Here is a 25,413-nt window from a genome sequence, read left to right on the forward strand (position 1 = left end):
TGCCTGGCAACAATTAATCTCATTTATCAACACAGTCAAACACAGTCAAAACTAGGAACCTATAGTTACCGCAGACCAACCACCTACATCGTTTAAATCCATTTCTTAAATAATCTCCAGGACACCATCGAGCAATGTCACATGACTCTTGCTTATTCTTAAAGGGACAGTTCACCCCCCAAAATTCAGCGTTTACTCACCCTTTCAAATCTGTATAAATGTCTTTGTTCTGATGAACACAGAGGAAGATATTTGGAAAAGTGCTTGCAATCATACAGCTCTTGGCCACCATTGACCACCATAGTATAAAATGTCAAAAATGCCCCAGAACTTGCTTTCCTACTGTACATTCTTCAAAATATCTTCTTCAACAGAACAAAGACATTTATAAAGCATGTTTTTTCTTTTGTGGTAATCAATGGTGGCCAAGAACTGTTTGGTTACAAGCATTTCTCTTTGTTCTTCAGAAATGTCTACAGATTTTGAACAACTTGAGGGTACAAGCGTTTCCTTTTTTAGGTGAACTGTTCCTTTAAATAATCTGAAAATTAAAGCTGTTGCTTTATAAAGTGTTACAATGTTTCTTTCCTGTGTAGCCCAGTGCTTCAGTTTCGCTATTTAAGTAAACTGATAGTTTCTCATGTCTGAATGGGTGCTGATAGAGAGACTCTTAATCCTGTTGTTAAACCAACGTGAGTAGCAGAGCCTTTACAAGAGTCTACAGTAAATATAAAGCCATTCGACAATAGGCCTAGAGGGTTTAGACAGAAAAGCTTAGAACGGATCGACAGATCAATTACAAAATGACAGCGCTCAATACTTGGGAAGGAGGAGCCAAGTTCTCTTTCTCTTACACACACACAATTTTATTTTCAACCCCATCAATTATTAAACAGTGTAATATTACTTTGTCACACATCTACTCTGTAGTCACGGCCCGGCCTTGTGAGCATGGCTAACAGAAGGTTTGGGTGATCAGTCATACGTACGTTAACAAGGCACAGGCTCCTCCTCATTACAGAGAAACCATTGGAGCCCAAACTGTAAAGGTTGCACAGTTGGATGGATGAAGGACATGATGGTCACCAAATATGAAGCTTGAAGAGGAAACCAGTTGGATTTTTGATCTAGTCAATTGGGATTTTGTTGTGATTGAATCTGTGGAGGAGCATTGATTGAGGTAAGATGAATGCTGAACATTTTAAACAGAAACAGGGAATAACAAAAGCAGTTTAATAAATGAACCTGTTGACAGTTTCTGAATTTCAAATTGGATTGGTTTAAAATCAATAGGACTCTCTAGAGAGCAGGAAGGATAAGAAAGGCTCATTTGTTACAGCCACTGAGATGAACTATTAAGGTCTAAAGGGACTACAGAGGTGGAAATCTTCTTGTTTATTGAAGCCAGGAGATGTTCCATTAATACAAATAACAGAAAAACACAGTTTTGTTACTTTAGTAATGTTGTCTCTCATAGAGTTTCAAAATGTAATTTTCTTCTTTACGGCATGTGTCCAGGGTTTTGTCTTATGTCATGGCAACATCACAGCTGGTGGCCAAATATTTGATTGCCTTCTTGTTTGTTAAGCGACATTGCACAGAAGCACCAGATAAGATTATTTATTTTAGCCTGTGAGGCTGGGAAAAGAATGAGATAAGAAAAAGTAAGACAGCGCCACACCTTGTGATAATCTCTATTTGATTATATGATTCACTGAGATCACATCACAACTACACATTAAGCTTCTTCCTCTTGGTAACTCTGGTGCAGGGAACAGTGTAAACACAGCTGCAGGAACGTCTGTGCTCTCTCTTCTTTTGATTCATTTTGAAGTCCAATTTGAAATTGAAAGACTGAGTTTACAGTCAGATTGGTTGTTTTTTGTTTCGGTGAGAGATGGTGGAAACATTTAATTATTCATTTATTTTATTTTATTCAGTGCATGCTTGATTTTGGTGTACTTTACTTGATGTGTCCAAGAAAACAATTTCTACTAAATTAATTTGCAAGAAATGAAGAACAATAAAAAAATGACCCTTAAACCAACATTGTGTAAGAAGTTCCAAAAATACATCTTGAATTAAGTTTTTCTTTTAAACCTAAAGCAACAAATTTTGTTATTTATATAATAAAAACATTTTGCAATTGTGAAAATAAAAATAAACTCAGTACCAAAACAAATCTGTTGAGGAGTTTTAAATTAATTTAAAACAATTAATAAAGTATTAATATAAATGAAATCTAAACATGCATCTGATGAAACCATCTATAGCCTTACAAATGTTTTCTACAATGCAGTTGCAAAAAAACCAAAACCAACCAGTGGTGGATATTTACAAAGTAATGCAGGAGGGGGTCCGGTATCTCTTTTCATCTGTACAGATGGCAGTATCCTGTCCCCCCCACAGCGAGGGATCAAATGATTGGCTGTTGTTCTCTATTCATCACTCAACAAATGAGCTGATTGGTTCATGGGTCTGTAGTTAACCTTGTTTGTAGAACAACACTTTGGGTAATTGAGCCTTCACTATCATCAATATCATCAGCCTGGGCTCCTTTTGTGTTATCTATCCCGCTGTAGCAATGCCAAAGAAGGTGGCGCTTTACCAACCGTCCGCACAATGAGGACAACAATAGCTCTACATTAGAATATCAAAACAAAATGTAATTCGAACACGACCTGTTCCTGGCATATAAACCGTCGCTGTCGGGAGATGTAAACAAGGCCTCTGATATTCAGACTGTCGGGACTGATGAACGGGTTCATTGTTGCCAGGCAACGCATTATTTGTGCAACACAGTCCTGGACTGGTCTCAGCGGTTGGTGTACGGACTACACAAGATTACAGCCGGTCTGATTGATGGCTGTTTAAACATGCAAAGTGCTACAGTATATCATGTGCCGAGAGAACACACTGAGAGCATATTTCCCCGAAATCCATGGTTTTGTCGAGTCTTGGAATTTGCTCAGGATGGATTACTACAACAGATTCAAAAAGTTGGACGAATGACGCTTTGGAAAATCCCATCTGTATATTAGTGATTCCTACAGCCATATTGTGTCATTTGTTTTGCTTGGATTTCTCAGAACTTAAGAAAGACGAATTGTAGCCAAGATCTATAAAGAAAGGTCCTTACACGGCAACAAGTGCAATAATTAGCAACCCTTCAATAGCCTTTCATCCGCATGCACAGCCTTCTCCTAGGCCTGAGGGGTTTCCCAAAGGCAGGGAATAAGTGGAAAGAGGGAATTAGAGACAGAGAATACTGGGAAATTAGAGATCACTCGAGCTTCCACCTTTAGCTTCAGGCACTGGACCATTCGAGGATGGCTAATGTTGCCTGTGAGCTGTGAATTCGATACACAAATGAAGACACATCGACCCCCTGCAAGCCGTGTCAAACCATAAACCAATCATGCAATGGACAAAAAGCCACATAAATTTGCACAAAGCCTAAAGCCGTGTTTACAATAAGAGCAATTGGATCCCTGGAGGTCGCCAGGTTGTATGGCCGCTAGCAGCATTCCTTATGGTTTAATGTTACTTGTGAAGTCCACAATCTGAAACAAATAGAAATGATCTGTTATCTTGCTATGAACATTTTACATCTGTGATGAATGCATGAACATGTATCAAATCATGAACAGCATGAGAAGTGATCGATGCATGAATCAAACTCACTCTTTTCAATGTATCCCTGCATGTGGGTGTAGAAGAATCATACAGAACAGCAGACAGTAACATTACAGTGACCAGAATCACGATAGATAATTTCCCCGTCTTACTCTTTTCTCCCATTGGCTGCTGCATTATTGCGTAACCGCTCATTTGCATAACGCATCACCTCGGGGTTTCATATTTTATGTCTGAACACAAAGAAAACAGCTTGATTTTCATTCTGGCTATTAATGGATGTCACGGCATGATTAAATATCATTGTAGTGCAAGTCACCACCGTCATATACGTACGCCTACATCAGATTTGATTCAGTGCTACAGGAATACCCAAAGCTGGCGATTTTTAGAGGCATTTCTGAGAATTTCCAAAGAATCCACCAGATGGCTGTAAAAATAGTCCCAGCTAAATATATACAGTGTGGGTGAATACATGACAGTGGAGCTGACAGAAATATTATTTGCCTCAGGCAACTTTCTTTAGGAAGCGGATCTGTAACGTATAGAGGGGGGAGAGAAACACAATGCGAAAATGCTATGCTGAAAATATTCTGTGGTCTTGATGTGACAGACATGTTTTTCGTTTTTAGGTAACTATTTGGTACCCTTCTGTTATGTGAAAATAAGACACTCTGAAACGTGATACTAATATACAACACTAAATCATATTTGCAGCATTATACGCAGGAATAATTCACTTGAACTCTCTTACGGTGCAGTCAAAAATGCTAAATGTCCCGGACTATCTTCAAAGGTACAACTACACTTCCTGTCTGTCTGCGCTCGCATGTTTATATTTGCTCAGACTGTCTGCGTGGGCCGGGAGTGCACACTCAGATATAGTCGAAAGTGTGAACATGACTTACTTATTATGCAACCTGCCACCATTTTGCTCAGTCTCACATCAGTCAAGCTGTGTGTCGGGGGTGTTGATGTGCAAGACAGTGTTCCGGCCCTGCATCTATTGATCTTTCGATTGATGCGAGGGGATGACAACAGATCGGATCACTAAACAACACCCAGGTTCTTTTTATAAACCTGACTGTATTATTAAGCAGATTGAAACGATCCATCGGCCATCTGTGCTTTTGTTTTGGCCCAAAATCTTAATTTGCCAAATAGAGGCCGTGCCACCTGTTTTGAGCTATATGTAAATTGAGGGAAGAGAATTGTATTCATTAAATTGAATCAATTTTGGTGTCAGAGGATCATTTGTTTTAGTTTAAATAAACGGGGTTTATTGAATGTTTCCATCTAAAGTGAATACATGAAAACTGTGCTTTCAGAACGCAGTCTTTTTATAGTCTGTGAACCGATGGAGCATGATGGAAACTGTAAAAACTCTCATGTGTGCGTGGGTGCATTTGAAAAGCTCTCAGGTGTAACCTCTCGCTATCCGTCCCCAGGACTGGATATCATTATGAGTTGAGTTGTCTGCGGGGTTCATTACTGTTACCGCTGAATAGGTGAGATTATACACACTTTAATTAGTCACCGGGGGTTGTTTGGATCAAACTACAGGGATATTCATGCTTTTAGCAGGGCGTTTTTTTCAGTTGAACTAGTCACAAAAGTGCTTTATCTGGTGAACTTCAGCGTTCTGTGCTACGTCTGTAACCGAGGCACTCACAGCTACAAGCACCGAACAAACTGTTCTGTTCATTTTGGGTTGACAGACTAAAAGAATAAACAAATTGTACAAAGGTGCTTCGCTCAGAGGCATCATCAAACATGACATGAAAAATGTGTTTTGCGTGATGATTAACGAATGTGATACGGGGCTATGACATTAATGTGGGTTGCCAAGCGGGGAAGTCTCAGGCTGGGTCTACCACACGTTCCCAGAGCATCATTTTAATGCTTGGATGCTCTTGCGGATCTCAAAGCAATGAGCTATTTATAGAGCGAGGCTTGCATCCTCCCCCTAAGATGATGCTTTAAATACAAGACATTGTGGTACTCCAGGCATGGTACAACCGTTTTATCAAACCATTATCATTGTCTTGGCTTTTTGTTAAAAACAGTTTGTAAAATTATGTATTAATATAAAGATAGTCTTGTTTTTTTGCACTGTATTTCGTATTTCTACAGAATTTTAGTTTATGTTGGAAATGCATTAAATACAGTATATATGGTGTATATTTCAATATCAATGTCAATATGCAGTAAAACTATAATTCAAATTCACTAGTAAGGTGTAAAATAAGATCAAATTTACTTTTTACAAATTTGGGCATCCCAGCTGTCTGAATATTTCTGTTGTTTTTACAGGTTTGTTACTGAAATATCCATAAAATGAGCGTGTTTAAACCAAACTGTCATAAATTTGTAGAGAATTGCAGTCTTTTTAGACCTTGAATGATGCTTGTTTCTTTCGAGGAGCCATTGATTCATGTCTTAAATATCAGGAATCCTTTAGAGACAAATGTTAAATATCAAGATAGATTTTGTCTTTTAAAGGGGAACTGAATATCTCATCCGCACCTAAATCAGTAACAAACCATCTCGTAATGGAAAGGAAGCACATCCTATTTATTAAAGCCCAATAGGTGAAAAAAGTGCACGGTTCACACCCTGTGAATCTCCAGCCGAGGAACTCGAATACAGATAACACCTATGTTTCCGCCGCTAACACACTCCTGCAGGTCCATTCACAGCTTCTAGCATGAGGTGCCATGCTTTGGTGAACGGGTACTATATGCCTCAGCCAACAGGTCCAGTCATCCCTTTGATATTCCACTATGAGAGGCCACAAGACAGCCATGTGAGGCTTGACACGTACCCTCGATCAGCCGTGTTATCAGAGGCCCAATTTCTTACGCAGCGCTTACTGAGGTTTCCCAGTAACCGCAGTGGCAAATCCCATCCCAGCATTCCCTGCTCCCGTCTGACCACAGCCCGATACGTGACACTACTTTAAGTCACTTCCTGGGGGGTGGAGGTGCGAGTTGAAGACTTTCATGCTGAATGCAAGGAGACGTTCTGAACACCACTTTGCTTGTTTGTTTTAGTGGCTGAAACTTAAAATAGATGAGATCTCGATGAGCTAATGTATATCATGTGTTTAAAATCACACGTGCTGGCAGCAGAATGTATTAAGACTCTTTCTTTGTTTAAAGCGCCTTTGTGTTAGATAACGGAGATGCCGTTTAAGTGAAGGAGTCACTTTTAAGGACTAAACTGTTTACAAATACACTTTAAATTGTTACTAAATTGTAAAGTTTGTTACAAGATAAACAGATTGAGTCTTGGAAAGTAGGCTAATGTGGGAAGTCAATAAATGTAAGTTAACATGGAATTTTGCAAACTGCATGCTAAAAACTTTCTCTACCAAAGTGAAGTGTGCTTAAGTTTAAAGTGGCTGAAACTGGTCAGGACAAGTGATGAACAAAACACTTGAATCACATCGTTTGCATGGGACATCATATCCCATTAAGCCCTCATCAAAAGACTGAAATAGATTTTGTGATGATGACTCAACAACAGTCAATGACAGAAAATAAGATCATCAATCATTTTCCCTCCTGATACAAGATTCAATCACCCTTACGGCTGATCTAATCACTGATGAATGAACTTTGATACGTAGATATGCACTATGGATTTTTTTTATTCTAAACTTGCTTTAATATAAAAACCCATAAGAGCAGTTTCACAATTTGTGTTATGATATTTGACACGTTGCATTGCATCCGGTAGACAATTGTTAAATTGTGTACATATTGGGTTAAGCTCTGGAACTGAATGTACAGTTAAAGACGATTATGTACAGTACACTACAGTACATGTACTTATGCTTTGGGAAACTGCGCTCACTACATCCTCTAGTGGACAGTTGCCTAATAACACACCCGTCGGACCGAAACTTAACACGTGCTCTTAAGCGTAAAAGAAGGTTTTACCAAAATACCAAATGTTGTATATGCATCTAAATGCCAACACCACCAACCCCATAGGCACACAATGTTCCCAAACACACTGAAAAACGGGAAAAAGCATCCACGTTAAATATATGCGTATTCAAACAAACACGGGTTCCAGGTGTGTAACTAGGTAAGTCTGTGTGCTATTTGGGACTCGGTTGGTGAACTCTGTGCGGGGAGGGAGAGAAAAGAAGGTGGGGGCTGTTAGATAGATAAACCCAGACAACACCCTAAACCGGTTTAAAGTGTATTCCCTGCCGGTGTTTGAAAGAGACAGCATGCATCCACGACCGTGCGAGCGCGCAGAGTTTTATGGGACCAAGAAGTGAAGCGCGACGCAAAGCCATGCGTTCATCTTTGTTTGTTTTGCGCGTTTCCAAGCGATGCTGAAGCGCATTCGGCTCTTGTTTGAGGAAGCGGCCGAGCCGGTAGAGTTTGGATGTAACGTAAGCTGATTGGAGTAAGCAGCGGCAGTCAGAGTGGGTGATCACGGGGAGGAGGGGAGATACTCTGAAGTGGGCTCTCTGCGTGTGTATGCGTGTGTGTCTCTCCAGCGGCCATGTTAACCAAGAAACCCTGCGTTACTGCTGGTGCTGCCGTCTACCCGACTGGTAAGGAAGCCGATGGCCGGATCTGAGAGGGCGGCGCGTTTCACGATCCGCTCGCCGGGCGCGTTTTGTCTCCGGTTTGGATTTGGGAGATGGATTATTTGTCCGCGTTAAAAGCTTCGTAAACCGGGAAGCTTTACGTTTGACTGCTCTCCGTTGGCTGTGGGGTCGGGCACAGTAGCTGTTAAGCCCCCGGTGTTCCAGGACATACCATTTGAAAGACAATCGTTTTGTTTTTTTAGTGTATTTAAACCTTTTTTTTTAGCGAGCGTGAGTTTATAAATAGGCGCGTTTGCGATTAGCGTTTTGTTGGATTTATGGGGTTTTATAGCCCGTGCATTTCAAAGGGCTTTGACGTGGTAATGTTCATTTTCCTTTATAGGTTTCACACAGTCTTTCTTGTTCTCTGTTTGGGTTTCATTATTTATCAGCATTGAACATGCTCGGATGTGAGGCCACGTATTTTGGCTTTCTTTAAAAACAAAATAAAAATAATAATATTGTGATACTCAGGGTAAATCGTTTGTTTCAACGCCTTTCGATGGTGCATTTTTCCAATTCTTTTTTGTTTGTTTGTGCAGGCAAAGGGGGTGAGATTTGCCAGCTACAGTCTTCCCCTGGACTGGGCATTGGGGGTCCCCGGACTGGAGCAGGGACGGAAGCCACATCACCCCTCACATTACCCCCTCTCAGGAATAACAACTTACTCATGGTACAAACAAATTTCTACTTGTACTTTCCACCCCGCATGTCCCATTCTTTGTTTGACTTCAATGTGTCAGGATGAGGAAACCTTATGTTCCGGTGTCATTTGTCTTGGAGATCCTTTACCCGGTTTCCTGTGATTCATACGCAATGCAATCCAGTTGTTGCATTCGGACATGTGTGCACATGTCTGTGCATGTACAGTAGGTGACATTGGGAATGTGGCTATCCTGGACCGACGTCTTTAAGGGGACACATTGGTCATGCATAACAAAAACCGACATAGAATGAGACGTTTAGACTGTGAGATGCTGTTGGAAGACAGGCCGTTTTATTGGGAAGCGTGTGAAATGGTAGCCAATTGACTACAGTTTCATAATGCTGAAAACCTTTATGCACGCTTTAAATTCATTCTCTGATTATTAGGACGCATTCTGGTCGATTATATTCACAGAAGTGTAAATTTTAATAGTTGTTTGCATGTGAAAAGCATTCAAATCGGAGCCGTAGCAGTAACAGAGAGACGTTGGCCAATGTTTTGTGTAGAGAGGTTGCCATTGGTGGGGGATGGGTGCCGTTGGGCCCAACGGTGAAAACCGTAGGCAAAACTGAAATCTGTGATCTAGTGATTTCCTTATGTAAATTGCTACATCTGAAACCGTCTGCATCTGCACGACAAAGAGTTTTACGTGGTTAAGGGCGTATCTTCTTTTATATTAGAAAATAAATTGGTTGCCAGGGCTCATGTAATGCACAAAATCGCATGGCGATCGATAATTTGTTCATTAGTAGCATTCACGGAATTGCAGTTTGTGTTCATGCGTTTGGCCCACCTATAAATCAAATTCAAAAATTGGATAAATGCCATTTATGACTCAGTAGCCCGGCTTGTAGTTCTTTATATAGCTGCCGTTCTAGTGGGGGTAAATATAGGCGCAGAAAGCTCAGGCCTGCGTGGTGGGCACATTTGTGTGTTTGCACACACCTACAGGTCCTGACACAAATAATTAATCAAATTAATTCACTTAAAGCTTTGTATTTGCAAACAGTAGCTTGTCATCAAAAATACTATTGACATAATTTGATGATGTCAGTGATGTGATCATTTTAATGTCAATGTGCATGTCTTCAGTTTCCAATGATTTTGATTATACATTTTGTTTTATCGTCAGACATGCAATTTATTTGTTCTTGCTAATATAGTTATTCTAGCTAATATGTGACGCTGGACCACAAAAACAGTTAATTCTTTTTGAAATCCGGATTTATACATAATCTGAAAGCTGAATAAATGAGCTTTCCGCTGATCTATGGGTTGTTGGGATACAATTAACAAAATCTGGAATCTGAGGTTGCAAAAAAATCCAAATAATGAGAAAATCACCTTTTAAAGTTGTCCATCAGAGGCGCTGTAGCTGGCCGTTGATAAGAAGAAACAGGTTTGTGTTAACGGTCTCTATCGGTTTACGGGAGAAATGATGTTGTGGAGGGTAGATGAACCCAAAAGTGAAAATTCAAAGCTTTACATGGATACCAAACTTAAGGGGGTAATACTTAAAGAGCGGGCAGAAGCAAGCAAAGTTTGTTTCCGGTTTTGCTGCATGCAATGACAAAAATAAAGTTTTTATATATTTATGATAGGAAAGTTACAAGTTCTCTTCATGGAACATAATCTTTATTTAATATGCAAAATGATTTGTGGCATAAAAGAAAAAATATACAATTTAGACCCATACAGTGTTGGCTATTGCTAGAAATATCCCCTTGTTAACAGTATAGAGTTAATGGATTCGAAGCACAGTCTGCTCTGCTTATTGCTTATGTAACTGCTTACGTCAACAAATTAGTGCTGATTGTGTACAAGTACTGCATCTTACAATTACATTTACTGTGTTTCTAAAACGTCTGCCAAGTCAAACTCTATGGGTTTTTTGTACACACAGAAGGAGACATTGTTCAGTTTGTGTTGTTTTTGGCAGGGACGCTATCTGGATGTTTGCATGCAATTAAATGCCAAAAGTTAAAAATTGCTATTGGTTTACATAAGCAGGTAATGTAGTTAGTTAGAAGTTAGAAGGACATTCTTTCTTTCGTCTCATTTGTACCTTTTTATATACCTGATCCGGTCAAGCTTTAGTGTCATGTCTTTCAAAAGCCAATTAACAACATTAAGGCCAGTTGAATTACACGTGGCGTTTTGGATCTGGTCTCATGCTGAACATGCATGATAAAGGGGAGGTAAGCTTTAGGAAGATTGACATGCTCACCGCATCCCCCAAAACCTTATGAGTCTTTTGTTCGGCTCCAGTTGTGTCCTTTACAGCTGTCAGCGGGCCTGCCCTTTCCACGACCCCCCACCTGTCCAGATCACGTCTGAATTAACCGACAGGTCGGCCAAGTACAACAAAAGAGTATAAGTGCACACAGCTTTATTCAGATTGACTCATGAATATCATGTTTTCGTTGCATTAGTACAATATTCAGACACTTTAAACTGCACCGTACAAATTATTAGTACTTTATGATATTATTTTAGATTGTTTTGTTTGCTCAACTCTAGTGTATGTCAACCACTGTATAATCTATATAGAGACAGAGAGGTTTCTGCAAGACTGCATTTTATCTAAATATTTGTGTATTTAAATTTTTTTATTAAAATGAACAAACAGTTAATGTTTAAGTACATAAAACTGACACCTCTTACCCCTGTTGGTACCAGTAAGCTTAAAATAATGGAAGCAATCTTGTAGATACAATTTTTGTGTCAGTTTGATGTCATTTAAACCCACAAAATGACAAATTCGTAAAGAAACCGGCGGTTTTATGTTTTTAACAGAGGAGGCAAAAGTTAGGGGTAATAGTATTTATTTATTATTCTAGGTAATTTGGTTCTGGCTGTTGTGGATTTTTGTTTTTATGAAGCAGTATACACTGTTTTATTTAAAACTTAGAAATCAGATATTTTTAAAATATGAAAAATATGTCCACATTTTGAGTGTTTGAAGATCAGATTGTGTCAGAGCTGTTGGATTTGTAGTTCCATCTTTATTCAGTGGTGTAGAAATGTCAGCAGTGGCCATCAGGAATATTAGAGAATGGCAAGAGACAGAAAAAAATCTTGCTGTTTCCCTAACATTGTATTTGCAAACAGAGATATTTACGGAAAAAAATAACTAATTCATTAAAAACAGCCTGGACCGAATAGCAGGACAACAGGGAGGCAGCAAACAAAGACAGAAGCAACCGGATGTATTTGTGAAAATAAGATGCGGAGATAATCACATTATCAAGGAAGCAAGCATCTTGCATGGCAGGCGATTCAGGCAAGCACGAAATGCATGTCTAATTTCCTTGAATAAACAACAAAGTCTAAATTTCACATCCTACATACAAGATGGTGAGAAGCGTCCAAAAGCATTGGCGTTGAAAGGTCAAGAAATGACACCCCCCTCTGTGACAAGGACACGGACACCAGATCTTTAGGATCAGTTGTGTAACATTCGAAAGTGACATATGTGAAGACGAGGTGCAGAGTGTCATTGACACCTTGGCTCCTCTACAAGAATCAAAGATCGCATTAGCAGATCTTGTCATGTATGATTGAAAGTCATCTGGTTAAGCACAGTAAAGATAAATTATAGTTTGGTCTCTTACCTTTCTTCATTTATTTACCCTCCTTCCTTTCTCCATTAGAGATTATGTGCCAATCTCTGGACTTTAGTTCAGCTTCATTCGTCTTGCTCCTCTGAGAATAGACAAGCAGGATTTACTTGAACACCATCCAGGCTTTGCTACGGACAAGAATCGATTGTCCAAAATGTATGTTAATGTTATTTAAAAATAGTGTGAGCTCTTGGGCAAATAAAGTTGAAATTACATCTCTGAATCCAATTATAGAGAATCATCAAATTCTTAGATGTCAGGTTTGGAATGACTTGTTCATAACCCATTAAATCTAGATCTTGCCTATCATGATATTAATGCTTCGTGTCTTTCATTTATTTGGAAAAAATCCTCAAACGTCTCTTTTGTTTTACCTTCTCCAGGCTGGAGGCAATAAGCACACAATGAATGACCATCTGCACGTCGGGAATCACCAGCAGATCCACGTTCAACAACTGTTCGAGGAGACCAGTAACAAGAGGACAGTGTTGACTGCACAACCCAATGGGTTGACACCTGTGGGCAGGACGGGTGTGGCCATGCCTGAAAAGCAGCAAGAAAGCACCCCGTGTCGACAAGGAAGCTCGACCTCCTTCAAATCAACCGAAAGCAAACCCAAGCCAGCGCCTTTGACTTCAGAACAGGCCATGAAACAAAACATGACTAAGCTGACAGTGTTCGAGCACCAAGAGATCTTTACCTATCCCGAGATTTATTTTATAGGTCCAAATGCAAAAAAACGTCTAGGCGTCATTGGCGGTTCGAACAATGGAGGTTATGACGACGATCAGGGCTCCTACATTCACGTGCCCCATGACCATATTGCATACAGGTATGAGGTACTGAAGGTCATCGGCAAGGGCAGCTTCGGCCAGGTGGTCAAGGCATACGATCACAAGAACCACCAGCAGGTGGCATTAAAAATGGTGCGCAACGAGAAGCGGTTTCACCGGCAGGCGGCTGAGGAAATTCGTATCCTGGAGCACTTGTGCAAACAGGATAAAGACTCCACGATGAATGTCATCCACATGCTGGAGAACTTTACATTCCGCAACCACATCTGCATGACGTTTGAGTTGCTCAGCATGAACCTCTACGAGCTCATAAAGAAAAACAAGTTTCAGGGGTTTAGTTTGCCACTGGTGCGCAAGTTTGCACACTCCATCTTGCAGTGTTTGGACTCACTGCACAAGAACAGAATTATTCACTGCGACCTCAAGCCAGAGAATATCCTCCTGAAGCAGCAGGGGCGCAGTGGGATAAAAGTTATCGACTTTGGCTCTAGCTGCTACGAGCATCAACGGGTCTACACTTACATCCAGTCGCGCTTCTACAGGGCCCCGGAGGTCATTCTGGGGGCCCGGTACGGGATGCCAATCGATATGTGGAGCTTAGGTTGTATCTTAGCGGAATTACTGACAGGGTACCCTCTCTTGCCCGGGGAAGATGAAGGGGACCAACTAGCATGTGTCATAGAGCTACTGGGTATGCCCCCCCAGAAGCTAATGGAGTCATCTAAGAGAGCCAAAAATTTCATCAGCTCAAAGGGATACCCCCGTTACTGCAATGTCACGACCATGCCCGATGCCTCTGTTGTGGTAAACGGGGGCAGGTCTCGCAGGGGCAAACTCAGAGGTACACCAGGGAGCAGAGAGTGGGTAACGGTGCTCAAGGGCTGTGACGACCCCCTGTTCTTGGACTTTCTCAAACAGTGTCTAGAATGGGACCCGTCATTGCGTATGACCCCAAGTCAGGCCCTCCACCACCCGTGGCTCAGAAGACGCTTGCCAAAACCTCCCACTGGGGAGAAAACCACCGTGAAGCGGATCACTGAGGGCACCGGTGCTATAACTTCAATCTCCAAATTACCTCCCCCTTCTGGCTCAGCCACAAAGTTAAGGACTAACTTGGCACAAATGACTGACGCCAATGGGAATATACAACAAAGGACAGTGTTGCCAAAATTAGTCAGCTGAACGCTATTTTTCTGGGTTTTTACATGTTGATGTTGGAAATTGTGCAAAGCTGAGCTTTCAGAAGTGTGGCATTTTTTTAGGAATAGAGTCTTTAATGCATATCCATCAATTATGAGCTGCTTTGTAGCACCTTTTGTTGGATTTTTATTCTAGGAACGCTAAAATGGCCAAGAAAGGGGGAACAACACTTAAGTTTTTATCTCAGGGCTTGTGTCAAATGCCTCTTAAGGGGAGCATTCATCCATTATGGTCTATGAGAACAAACAGTCCCAGATGGTATAATGCCTTAATCAAGTTGCATACAAAGCAAATGGCTTTGCCACATTGAAGTAACGGCAAAAATACGTTGTGAGACTGAAATTTTAATCACCACCCTCAGATCCTGTCAGACAAATAGTACAGTAATGGATGAGGATTACAAATGCATTTACTAAAAGCTATGCGAGGCCTGTGGCATTTTCGTTTTCAATATCGAGACTTTCAATACCAGATTCTTAGACCACGGGAAGAGGTCCTAATGGAGAGCGGATGTTGCAGACTGTTGTGAGGTAGTTAAGGGAAACAATGTTTACATGACAGACTTGGTATGTGCCTATAAATCTCTTGACATTCCTTAAAAACTGAAATGAGGAAAAGAGTCTACAGTCAGGCTACTGTAAAAGTCGAGTTATGGCAAAGGGTTTGAATGAGAGAATACTGTTTTAAGCTGTAATTGACGGATGTATGTTACGATAAGCTATTCTCCGGTAGAGTTGCTTTTGAATGCATAATGTCCTGGAAGGAAAATAACTTTGGTGCTTTACCTTTTATCATTTTTATAGCTTGTAACTTAATACTCATGGAACAAAGCAGTATTAAGAAAGGAGTGAAATCATGAGTTACCGCTGTAAGATTGCAGATTTGTCTTGAATTGTTTATTGTCTTTATCAATGCGCATTTGGAGTGACTAGAAGGACTGAGAGCATAATAATAAGAAGACGGGATGTTGCATTTACTTGAATGTGAGAAAGTATTGAACGTCACACCTGAATCAAGTCGCAAATCAAATTTATACCACTTAGAAAAAACTTTTTTTAATGTTACATACCCTTTTATCATGTTATCATTGTGTGGACTTGCTAATATCAGGCCAGAGTTAAAATTCTTAAAGGTTGTTCCCTTTCATAAAAATAACAATAACACTTTCTTATAATCCAGAAGAGGGTTTGACAAAGAATATATCATATTCGAGCAAAAAACAGGCCATTTTGTAGCATTTGTTACATGGTAGGAAGAACATTTGACTGACATGGGTGTGTAAAAGCGTTTAACTTATTTATTTTACCATGTCTCAACGAAGAGCTAATATAAAGGAACCAGTGGCCTGATCGTGTGCGGTCGGCTGTGTATCAAATGTACGTCATGTGTAATGCACAAGAAATATATCTGCCACTATACTCTGAGACCCGACTCGAGCAGGAACTAGTCCTGTTTGCTGTCAACCAGTCACGGATTGTGGAGGTGTAAAATGGGGTCAGATCATGGGCTGTCAGGGACTCCAGCTAAGCTGTAATGCTCACTTTGATCCCCCACTTCTTCCATCCGAGACTGGCACAGTGCCCACCAAGGGCCTGCTGCACACTGCTCAGGGGCCCAGACCCCTGTAAACACCCATAGTGCTTTAGAGATGGAGACGTATCCTGCCAACATCAGCAGGCATTTCACAATGTACTTTATACTTTTTTTTACTGTTTTGTGAATTGACCGCAGTGTGGAATAAACGTGCCCTTAGGTTGAATACAATGTGCCTTTGGTTATCAATGCCATTCATTTCATTTTCAAACAAAGCTCCCTGCTACTTACTTTTTAAAGGTGATCCTTTTGCACGTCACCCAAAGATACTCCCCAAAGCTCATGCAGTCCGGACGCTCCGATATTTTTTAGCCAACGAGAAATCCCAAACAGGGATGTCTTGGACAACGATCACTACATCGATCTTTCTCAACGACTACTACTGCATTCATGTTGTCTAAACACCAACTGTTCACGATTACAATAGAAATAAGGACATGTTTCGATATTTTACCTCAGACTGTTGTGATATTCTTGTACTCTAAACCCAGGGCATTTGGTACGTACCAAAGTGCATTCCTTTCTTTGTTAGCGGCAATGAGGAAAAGAAGCCAGATTTTTCTCTTTTTTTTCTGATCTAGAGGCACTCAAGCCTCTCAAGGGCATATCTTGAGAGAGATAATCTTCTGTGGAGAGCGAGGACGGGGTAAAGAGGCTTGAGATCTATTTAGCTGCCAATTACACCACCTTCTATAAAGTCTGAAAGATGTAGCACACCTCCAAACGTGGTTGGATGTATCTTTCGAGTGAAAACTACAACTCCCAGAATCCGACAGCGAGTCAGTTGCGCAATACAGCGGTAGCATCGTTGAGGCAGTAGATGAGTCTCTTTTTAAGACTTTTAAAGCGTATGCCCTAACTCTTGAATCCAGCCACTCGGGCGGTCCTTTTCAATTTAATCTTTCAACTGAGGAACAAAGTTGCTATTTGTTTGTATTCAGCCACAGAAATGTACTGTACATATGTGAATTGAGAATTCGTGGATGTGTACATATGTATAATGTTTTCATTTTGTGAAATGCTGCTGAAACACTACGAATATTGCTGTAGTGGGGGTTTTATGTCGGCGGCCAGTTTTATGATACTGTATGTATTGTACATCTGATGGAAGTTTTTTTCTAGTGATCTTTGTTTTTATTGTTGTGGCTGGAAAAAATGAATAATAAAAGTTTTAATGTCTCATCTTTACAAAATGCTGCTTTTTTGGTCATCATTTTTGAAGAGAAATATGAAGCGATAAAGTTTCAATATAAAGGAACAGTTCACCCAAAAATGAACGTTCTGTCTTCATTTACTCCACTGTCCCAATGAATGAACAATGTGAAGATATTTGGAAGAATGCTTGCAACAAAAACGTTCTTGGCCATCGTTGGCTACCAAGGTAGTATATATTACAATAGTACAATAGGCAAAAGTGCCCCAGAACTGTTTGCTTTGCTATATTCTTTAAAATATCTTCTTTTGTGCTGAACAGAACAAAGAAATGTATCAAGCAGTTTTTCCTTCTATGGTGGCCAAGAACAGTTAAGTTACAAGCATTCTTCCAAATATCTTTCTCTGTGTTCATCAGAACCAAGACATTTTTACAGATTGGGAACAACTCGATGGTGAGTAAATGATAGAATTTTCATGTTTGGGTAGACTATCCCTTCAAAATGTGTTTCTCTCAAACATCCTTCATCCATTTGGTAGATTTGGAAACATCCTTTCCGATAATAGACTCATGTTCATCTCCCATCCTGGATGGCCTGATTTAAGTTACAATCTTAATCAAACACACCTGCCTGTAATTTGGTAAATAGTCCTTAAGAAGTTGGTCGGCTGGTTCGGGTGTGTTTGAATAAGGTTGGACCGGTGTCGATAAGCCCCGGTCTAAGTTGACTGCTTCAAATGGGGCTAGAACTAAATAGCCAAGTGTGTGTGGAGAAGAGATGCATGAAAAATTGTGATACAGAGGTAAGCAGAATCTGCTTACATCTACTCTCGCTTGTGAAGATTGTGTGCTTTATATGTGATGATTAAAACGTTTTATGTGATGATGTCCTAAGAAACACTAACAGCTTACTGGGCAGAATATGTGAATGTCATTATGCAGTCATGGGAGTCAGCTGTTCCCATTGAGCCAGGTGCAGGTTTAACCTGCTCGGTCAATGAAAGGAGACAATTGCGGTTTGTTGTCCTTCAAAGGCTTAGGAAAGGATTAATAATAACCTGGTTCATACTCTGCATAATTTCCTGAGCTGGAAAACGGCACCAATATCTCACTTTTTTAGGTATATTAGCCAAAAACTGTAAAACTGTCAATGTTGCTACTAAAGCTTCTGGACAGAAAAAGAGACTTCTGTAGAGAGCCCTTGCCATCTTTTATCATGTCATAATAATAAAAAATGCAATCTGCAAGGCTGTGGTTTTCCTTCAGTGAGCTTTTGGTTCCAAAGAGCGCTTTCATGCTTTTTCTTGCATTTTCAATGATGTCATGTGTTGTTTGTTCTGAACTCCGTTGCTGTGAGATTCGGCATAAAGACAACATGAGCACATGCATGCACCGTCTGTGCTATAGATAAATAGCTTGTGTTTGGCGTAAATGCATCTAAGATTTGAGTAGTGTTTTTTTTCAAGGTTGTTTTGCTCGCACAACATGGGGGCCTTTATTATTTACAGAAAATTCAGTAGCCCCCACTTATAAGAGGTTAGACCACCCATTGACTATGCATTTCAGCGATTGCTCTTGAGTCATATCCTCAGGCAATTGAAATAAAAACGTGGGCAAGAGTGTATGCCAGCGCTACTCTCGCTTGAGGTAGTCATTGGCAGGGTAGAGTTTCATGTTAGGGGGTAAACATCTGGAAATCCTTAATTCATTTTTGACGTCTAAATTTGCGTAATGTTGCAAATTGATTTTTTACCAACAGCCAGTTGTAAGGCTTAGAGGCTAGCACCGGTTTGAGCAGTCTTCTACCCTTTTCACTAACTTTAATAAAGGTGTTTCACAGGAGGAAGTCTTGGCATCGATGTAAAGGCTTTGACTTCAGTAGCCCTGCAGACAGTGTTGTGAATGGAAGGCTGAGAATTTGTGGTGCGGTGGGTCTTTTGTAAAGCTCGAGCTGGCCGGGAAGTCATGTTGCTGATTTTTTTTTTCTTTTTCAAAATTCTATTTATGTCCTTCCTTTGGCAATGCCTTGCGTTGCGTGTGAAATACAACTTTGTGTCAGTTGTTTTGTTTTGCTCAGGCACCAGTTCTAAGTCATGCAATTTAACTAGGTCATGCATTTTTGCTTTTGTTCTCAGTGCTTGGTTTTAGAAATGATCATTGTCTTTCCTCCGCATACAAGACACTCTTCTAAGCCTTTTGGAATCTTCTCAAGTACGTTGAAAAGAAGCCACTTTGCCTCACAATGTGAATTGATTGACTTTGGTTTAGCCTTATGAATGAAAGTGAAATTAAAAGCTAGTTTACTGTGATTTTGTTTTCTTTTAACAGTCAAGTATATGAAATGCATTGCAATTTATTTTGATCAAACCACATGAGTTACTGAGTATTCTGATTCTCTGTCCAGCAGTGCTTTGAGACCTTATGAAAGCAAAGACAATACTGTCGATTTGGGTGTGCAAATGCTTTCGTGACTGATCTATTTTAGAAAAAACTGCATTTTCAGAGTTCTTGCAAAGCAGTAGTGCTGCATTCAGATGGAGGGAATTCGGTTTGTAGCTGCGAAAACAGAAATGCATTTGTGGAATGCAATGCAGAGTAGCTCAGTTATTCAATGGAAGTAGCAGGAATTTCTTATAAAAAATGACTCTAAGATTAAATCTGTTTTATTTCTGCTTGATTTCCTTGTACCAAACTGTCTGTAAACTGAAGCCTTTCTCAATGTCAATTTATAGCAAAGAGATGCGAGACATCTTGTTCTCTATTCTCAGACCTTCCCTTCATTAACTAATTTCAGGCTTTCCGATGTTCATAAACAACCTGAATTTCAAGATTGCGCTGTTGTTTTTTGCTGGTCTTCTTGCCTTTCTATGTCGCCAACAAATTATACTGTATACTACAGTGTTTGCTTGCATTACATAAACGTACTCGCTGGAAGTGCTGATTCCTGACAATGCTGAGATCAAACGTCAATAGACGTTTATTTTTTTATCTAGCTTGTCTCAGAAGAAATTCGAGTGGTGCTCTTTCGCAACCTGCCGGCCTTATCCGGACTGGGAGGCTGGACACTCGTCCTTTAGTAGTTGTTATGCTGTTCACACTGCCAGTCAAGTGGCTCTTGCCCTTTTGGGCACGAAGAACAGGCCTTCAAAGAATCTGAGTAAATAAGGTGAACATGAACCCTCAGGAGGCCTGTGGTCAGATAGCATCTGATACTATCCTTGGTTGTCGTTTGAAATGGGCAATATGACAACATTTAGTGTCTACAAGCCTAGCGTTACTGGGAAGACAGGGATTCTTGCTTTAAAAGTCTTCGAGTGCCATTCAAGACACCAGCCACATGTGGCACTGCCTGTAATAATGTACGAAATGTGTTCTAGGCACCACATGCACGGAGTGCTTTGTCAGAGTCTGATGCCATGAAGTCACAGACCTAGTTCTTAGTTTTTCCATGATGAACATCCACGTTCTTCTTTGGTTTAAGTGTTTCTTACAACAGAGAGTACATACAGGTTTTTAAGTAGGTTTACTCCCTTAAAGTAGTTCTGCCAAATTTGCCCTTTTAATTTTTTGGCGTGCGCTCAGCGACAGCGGCTAATCTTTCTCAGCAGGCGCTGTCGTCGGTGATGTCAGCTGATTCGGGGTCAGGGTGTGCTATTGAGACCTTGCTAGAAGAAGTCAAATTTCTCTGTACGTCTGCATTCCTGTACTGTGCTGTACGTTCAACTACCTTGTCCCACAAGAGCGGAATAAGAACATATTATGGGATATATAGTAAATCTGCTGTATCCCTAAATGTGTTGTTTATTAATTTGGCCCACATAACTACAACTAAGTTGTATCATTTTGTAACATAATCCAATGAAGGATCATAACATTTTGGCAAATTGGTGCTTCATTCCCTTCATGCATTTTTTTTTTCTTATAATAATTGCATGCTTTTGTGTGGTTCACAACGTTCAAAATTTTACAAATTTGCCATGTTGTAAAACACAATTTTTTTAGTATTTTCTTCTGTGACTTTCTTTTTCAGTTATTTCTCAAGTGTACTTTTTCAAATATCACTCGAACAGGTTTAGCTGCATTTCATTATGGTTGCACAGCATCCTGGAACTTCCCTGGATGCTTGTTTGTCAAATTATTAGCATACTTTAATGTATGTGTTTGAGTTCGTGAAAATACAGTTCTTGAAATGACATTGTATTCTGTCTTTTTGATGAATGACCATAGCATTGTCTAATAACGGCTCCTAATTTTGAGGGAAGAGTTCATGTGCCAATTGGAAGTTGTTGCATAGCATTTGTCTCTACATAATCCTGAAAAACAAATCTTTATTTGTGCGATTTTTGTGTACTTTCAATCGGACTACTCTTGACAAACGACGATCCTCAAGTATTTAGGGGACTAATGAAATCCCATGCGCAGTACTGGAAAAAGCTGGCAGCTCATACAATCTTGGCATTTCAAACATGTACATCTTTCTTTTAAATTCTGACTGTGTGCGCCCCAATTTTATATTTAATACACTTTTCACTTCTCTAGTTGAATGTGTTTGTACTTTCAGTGTTTTCGTCAGTAATGCAAAGTAAGAGAGGGCTGAAGCATGCAAGCGAGGTCATTAAATCACCATTACTGCTGACTTGACAGATATATGAAACTAAGGGCAAGTGTATTGATGTTGCTGTTGATTTGCTTGGCAGACACAAGTCACCCAATGAACCCATGAATATATAGCCTATAGTTCATTTTAGCATGGTTTCACAAACACGGCTTAGCTTAAGCCAGGACTATGCCTTTGTTGAATTGATATGTGTTGCTTTTACAAAAATGGTTTCGAAGAATACATTACTGGTGTGCATCTTGAGACAAATAATGGCACTAATATATTAAGTTCTTTCTGGCCAAGTTATATTTGGTTGTGACTGGGCAAACATTCATTTTAGTCTGGGACTAGCCTTAAGACTTGCCTTTGAAACCGGGCCTTTGTTATAGACTTACAAAATGAAAAAAATATTCTGGTTTTGTTTTTTGATCGTCGTCTCTTTCCTTTTGTCAAAGCCAGAAGTCAGACAATGAATCAGTGTTGCGAATTTGAAATAAAGTAATGGAGCAGGTGATGGGTCACAGGCCATCATGAGCCAACGGCCACAGGGATTGTTTTAAGCACAACTAAAGGAGGTAATGCTATGAGGTAGCTCAGAATGGTGCGGCTACTACGTGTTCACGTTGCAAGCGATCAGCTGTGTGTAGGCATGTGTTGTGCAATTCTCTTAATAGTCCTGTGAGGCTGGACTCGGTGTGAGCGAGGTTCGGGTTGCACGCTCGCAAGCATTCCAGGATTTACATTCTTCCACACTCGGCCAGCCCGTCAGTCACAGTAGATTTGAAATCAAATTAGTGTTTACCTGTTCTTGCAGGACAGCATGCAGCTGTCTCTGTACAAAGGCCCTACACCACATGACTCTTTATATATAGTCTGAGTTCTGCAATATGCTGTCTGTTCAATTTTGACAAAAGTCATCCAACAGCAATGTGAAAGCCTGACTGCATGAAAACTGTGATAGAAATTGAGGTTATCACATTAAAAACTGTACGATTATTACGGTGGTATACTTTTAAATCGAGCATAAACTTGTTTTCTTTGCAGCATTTGAAGTCTGAAACGATGCAAACATTTTTACTGTTTTCCTTTTCTGCAAAGAAATGCAAATAGAAATAATATTTTTATATTATCAATACATTATTTTATCAGAAAAATTGAAAATAATTTTGAAATGGTGTGGGGTGCGAGCCACCTCGCCACACTCCCCCCCCCTAAGCGTCGACCTGGTGGGGAGAAGCCTCTTCTTTACTCCGTAGGAATCCGGTGTTGGAGCAGGGGGGGGTCGTGACCTTGACCGAGTTGTCCAACCTGACCACATCCTCGACAGACCATCCGCATTACCGTGGGAGGCCCCGGCCCGATGTTGTACATTAAAATGGAAGTCCTGGAGCGCCAGGAACCATCTGGTCACCCGGGCATTAGTTTCCTTGGCCTTGGACATCCACTGTAGTGGAGCATGATCGGTGACCAAAGAGAAACTACGCCCGAGGAGATAGTACCTGAGCTCCATGACTGCCCACTTAATGGCCAGGGCCTCTTTCTCCACGGCGGCATAGCGGGTTTCTGCTGGGGAGAGCTTTCGGCTGATGAAAATCACCGGGTGTTCCTCTCCATCTCTGGTCTGGGAGAGGACCGCCCCCAGGCCGGTGTCCGACGCGTCCGTCTGGAGGATGAAGGGGCAACCGAAGTCTGGGGCGTGTAGCACCGGAGCAGACGTTAGGTGCTCCTTCAATGTCTGAAAGGCCTTCTCCGTCTCTGAATTCCACTTTACCTTCTCTGGTTGCCCCTTCTTGGTCAGGTTGGTCAAGGGGCTGGCTAAAGAGGAGAAATTCGGGATAAAACATCTGTAGTATCCCGCTAGTCCCAAGAAGGCACGTACCTGGGTCTTGTTGGTGGGCCTCGGGGCCTTCCGGACGGCCTCGACCTTCTTTGCCTGGGGTTGTATTAGCCCCCGACCTACCCGGAAACCCAGGTACTGTGCCTCCGCTAGTCCCAGGTGACATTTCCTGGGATTTGCAGTCAGCCCCACTCGTCTCAACTCGAGCAGCACTCTCCGTAACCGGTCCAGATGGTCTTCCCAACTTTCGGAATGAATCACCACGTCATCAATGTATGCTGCAGCATACTCCTGATGAGGTCGAAGGACGACGTCCATCATCCTCTGGAACGTTGCTGGCGCTCCATGCAGCCCAAACGGAAGGACACGGTATTGCCAATGCCCCGATGGTGTGCTGAAGGCAGTCTTCTCTCTATCTTTCGGGGTCAGCGGCACTTGCCAGTATCCCTTCGTGAGGTCCAGAGTCGATATGAACCGGGCCTTACCCAGGCGGTCAAGAAGTTCATCTATCCTAGGCATAGGGTATCCATCGAACGTCGACACCTCATTCAGTTTCCGAAAGTCGTTGCAGAAACGGAGAGTGCCGTCGGGTTTTGGAACCATGACGATGGGGCTAGACCATGGGCTGCGGGACGGCTCGATGACTTGGAGCTCCTTCATCCTGTTAATCTCCTCCTCTATTGCCAACCGGCGAGCCTCCGGGACCCGATAGGGGCGCTGCCTGACCACAACTCCGGGGGGGGTACGAATCTCGTGTTGAGCTACCTTGGTTTGTCCTGGTTTTTCACAGAACACATCCTCGAACTGACGGACCAGGACTGTGAGATCCGACTTCTGTATGGGGGAAAGCTGTTCCCCCATCTGTACAACTGGCGCCTCCTTTTCCGCAAAGGCGGCCACCTGCGTTGCGGTTGCCACCCACTTCTTCAATAGATTGATGTGGTAAATTTGGTTTTCCTTTCGCCGTCCTGGTTTCCGGATGCGGTAATTTACCGGCCCCATTTTCTCCAGGACTGTGTACGGCCCTTTCCACACAGCTAAAAACTTGGACGTTGTAGACGGCATGAGCACTAACACTCGTTCCCCTGGTGTGAACACTCTGGGCTGTGCGGAACGGTCATATAGGCGGCTTTGGGCGCGTTGGGCTTCGGCCAAATGCTCCCTTACTAGGGGCATCACTCGGTCGATACGACTCCTCATCTGCTGTACATGCTCTATGACACTGCGATAGGGTGCTGGTTGTTGTTGTTCCCAGGCCTCCCGGGCAACATCTAACAGGCCTCGGGGTTGCCGCCCGAACAGCAACTCAAACGGGGTGAACCCTGTGGAGGCCTGAGGCACCTCGCGAATGCCAAAGAGCACATAAGGTAGCATCAGATCCCAATCGCGCCCATCCTCTGCCACCACCCGCCGGAGCATCCTCTTCAACGTCTGGTTAAAACGTTCTACTAGTCCATCTGTTTGGGGATGATATATGGACGTCCGGAGTTGTTTTACCTTCAGGAGGCGGCAGAGGTCCGCCATCATCCGTGACATGAACGGGGTTCCCTGGTCCGTCAGGATCTCTCGTGGAATTCCCACCCGGCTGAAAAACAAGACCAGCTCCTTGGAAATGGCCTTCGTAGTCGCCTTCCGCAAGGGTACCGCCTCTGGATACCG

General features: G+C 41.6%; 1 protein-coding gene across 4 annotated transcripts; it reads left to right on the forward strand.

Moving 5' to 3' along the window:
• Positions 1–1,073: 1,073 nt before the first annotated feature.
• Positions 1,074–17,351, forward strand: dyrk2 (dual-specificity tyrosine-(Y)-phosphorylation regulated kinase 2). 4 transcript variants are annotated; one of them, XM_056748795.1, is made up of 3 exons: positions 1,074–1,180; positions 8,791–8,921; positions 12,961–17,351. In XM_056748795.1, the coding sequence occupies exons 2-3, from the start codon at positions 8,919–8,921 to the stop codon at positions 14,551–14,553; spliced, it is 1,596 nt and encodes a 531-aa protein (XP_056604773.1). In that variant the 5' UTR covers positions 1,074–1,180; positions 8,791–8,918; the 3' UTR covers positions 14,554–17,351. The 4 variants fall into 4 exon arrangements, with proteins under 4 accessions (XP_056604773.1, XP_056604774.1, XP_056604771.1 ...); XM_056748796.1 differs by lacking the exon at positions 1,074–1,180 and adding an exon at positions 7,626–7,731; XM_056748793.1 differs by lacking the exon at positions 1,074–1,180 and adding an exon at positions 7,839–8,212.
• Positions 17,352–25,413: the final 8,062 nt, after the last annotated feature.

This window comes from Triplophysa dalaica, chromosome 5, assembly GCF_015846415.1.
Source record: "Triplophysa dalaica isolate WHDGS20190420 chromosome 5, ASM1584641v1, whole genome shotgun sequence".
NCBI classification, from domain to species: domain Eukaryota; kingdom Metazoa; phylum Chordata; class Actinopteri; order Cypriniformes; family Nemacheilidae; genus Triplophysa; species Triplophysa dalaica.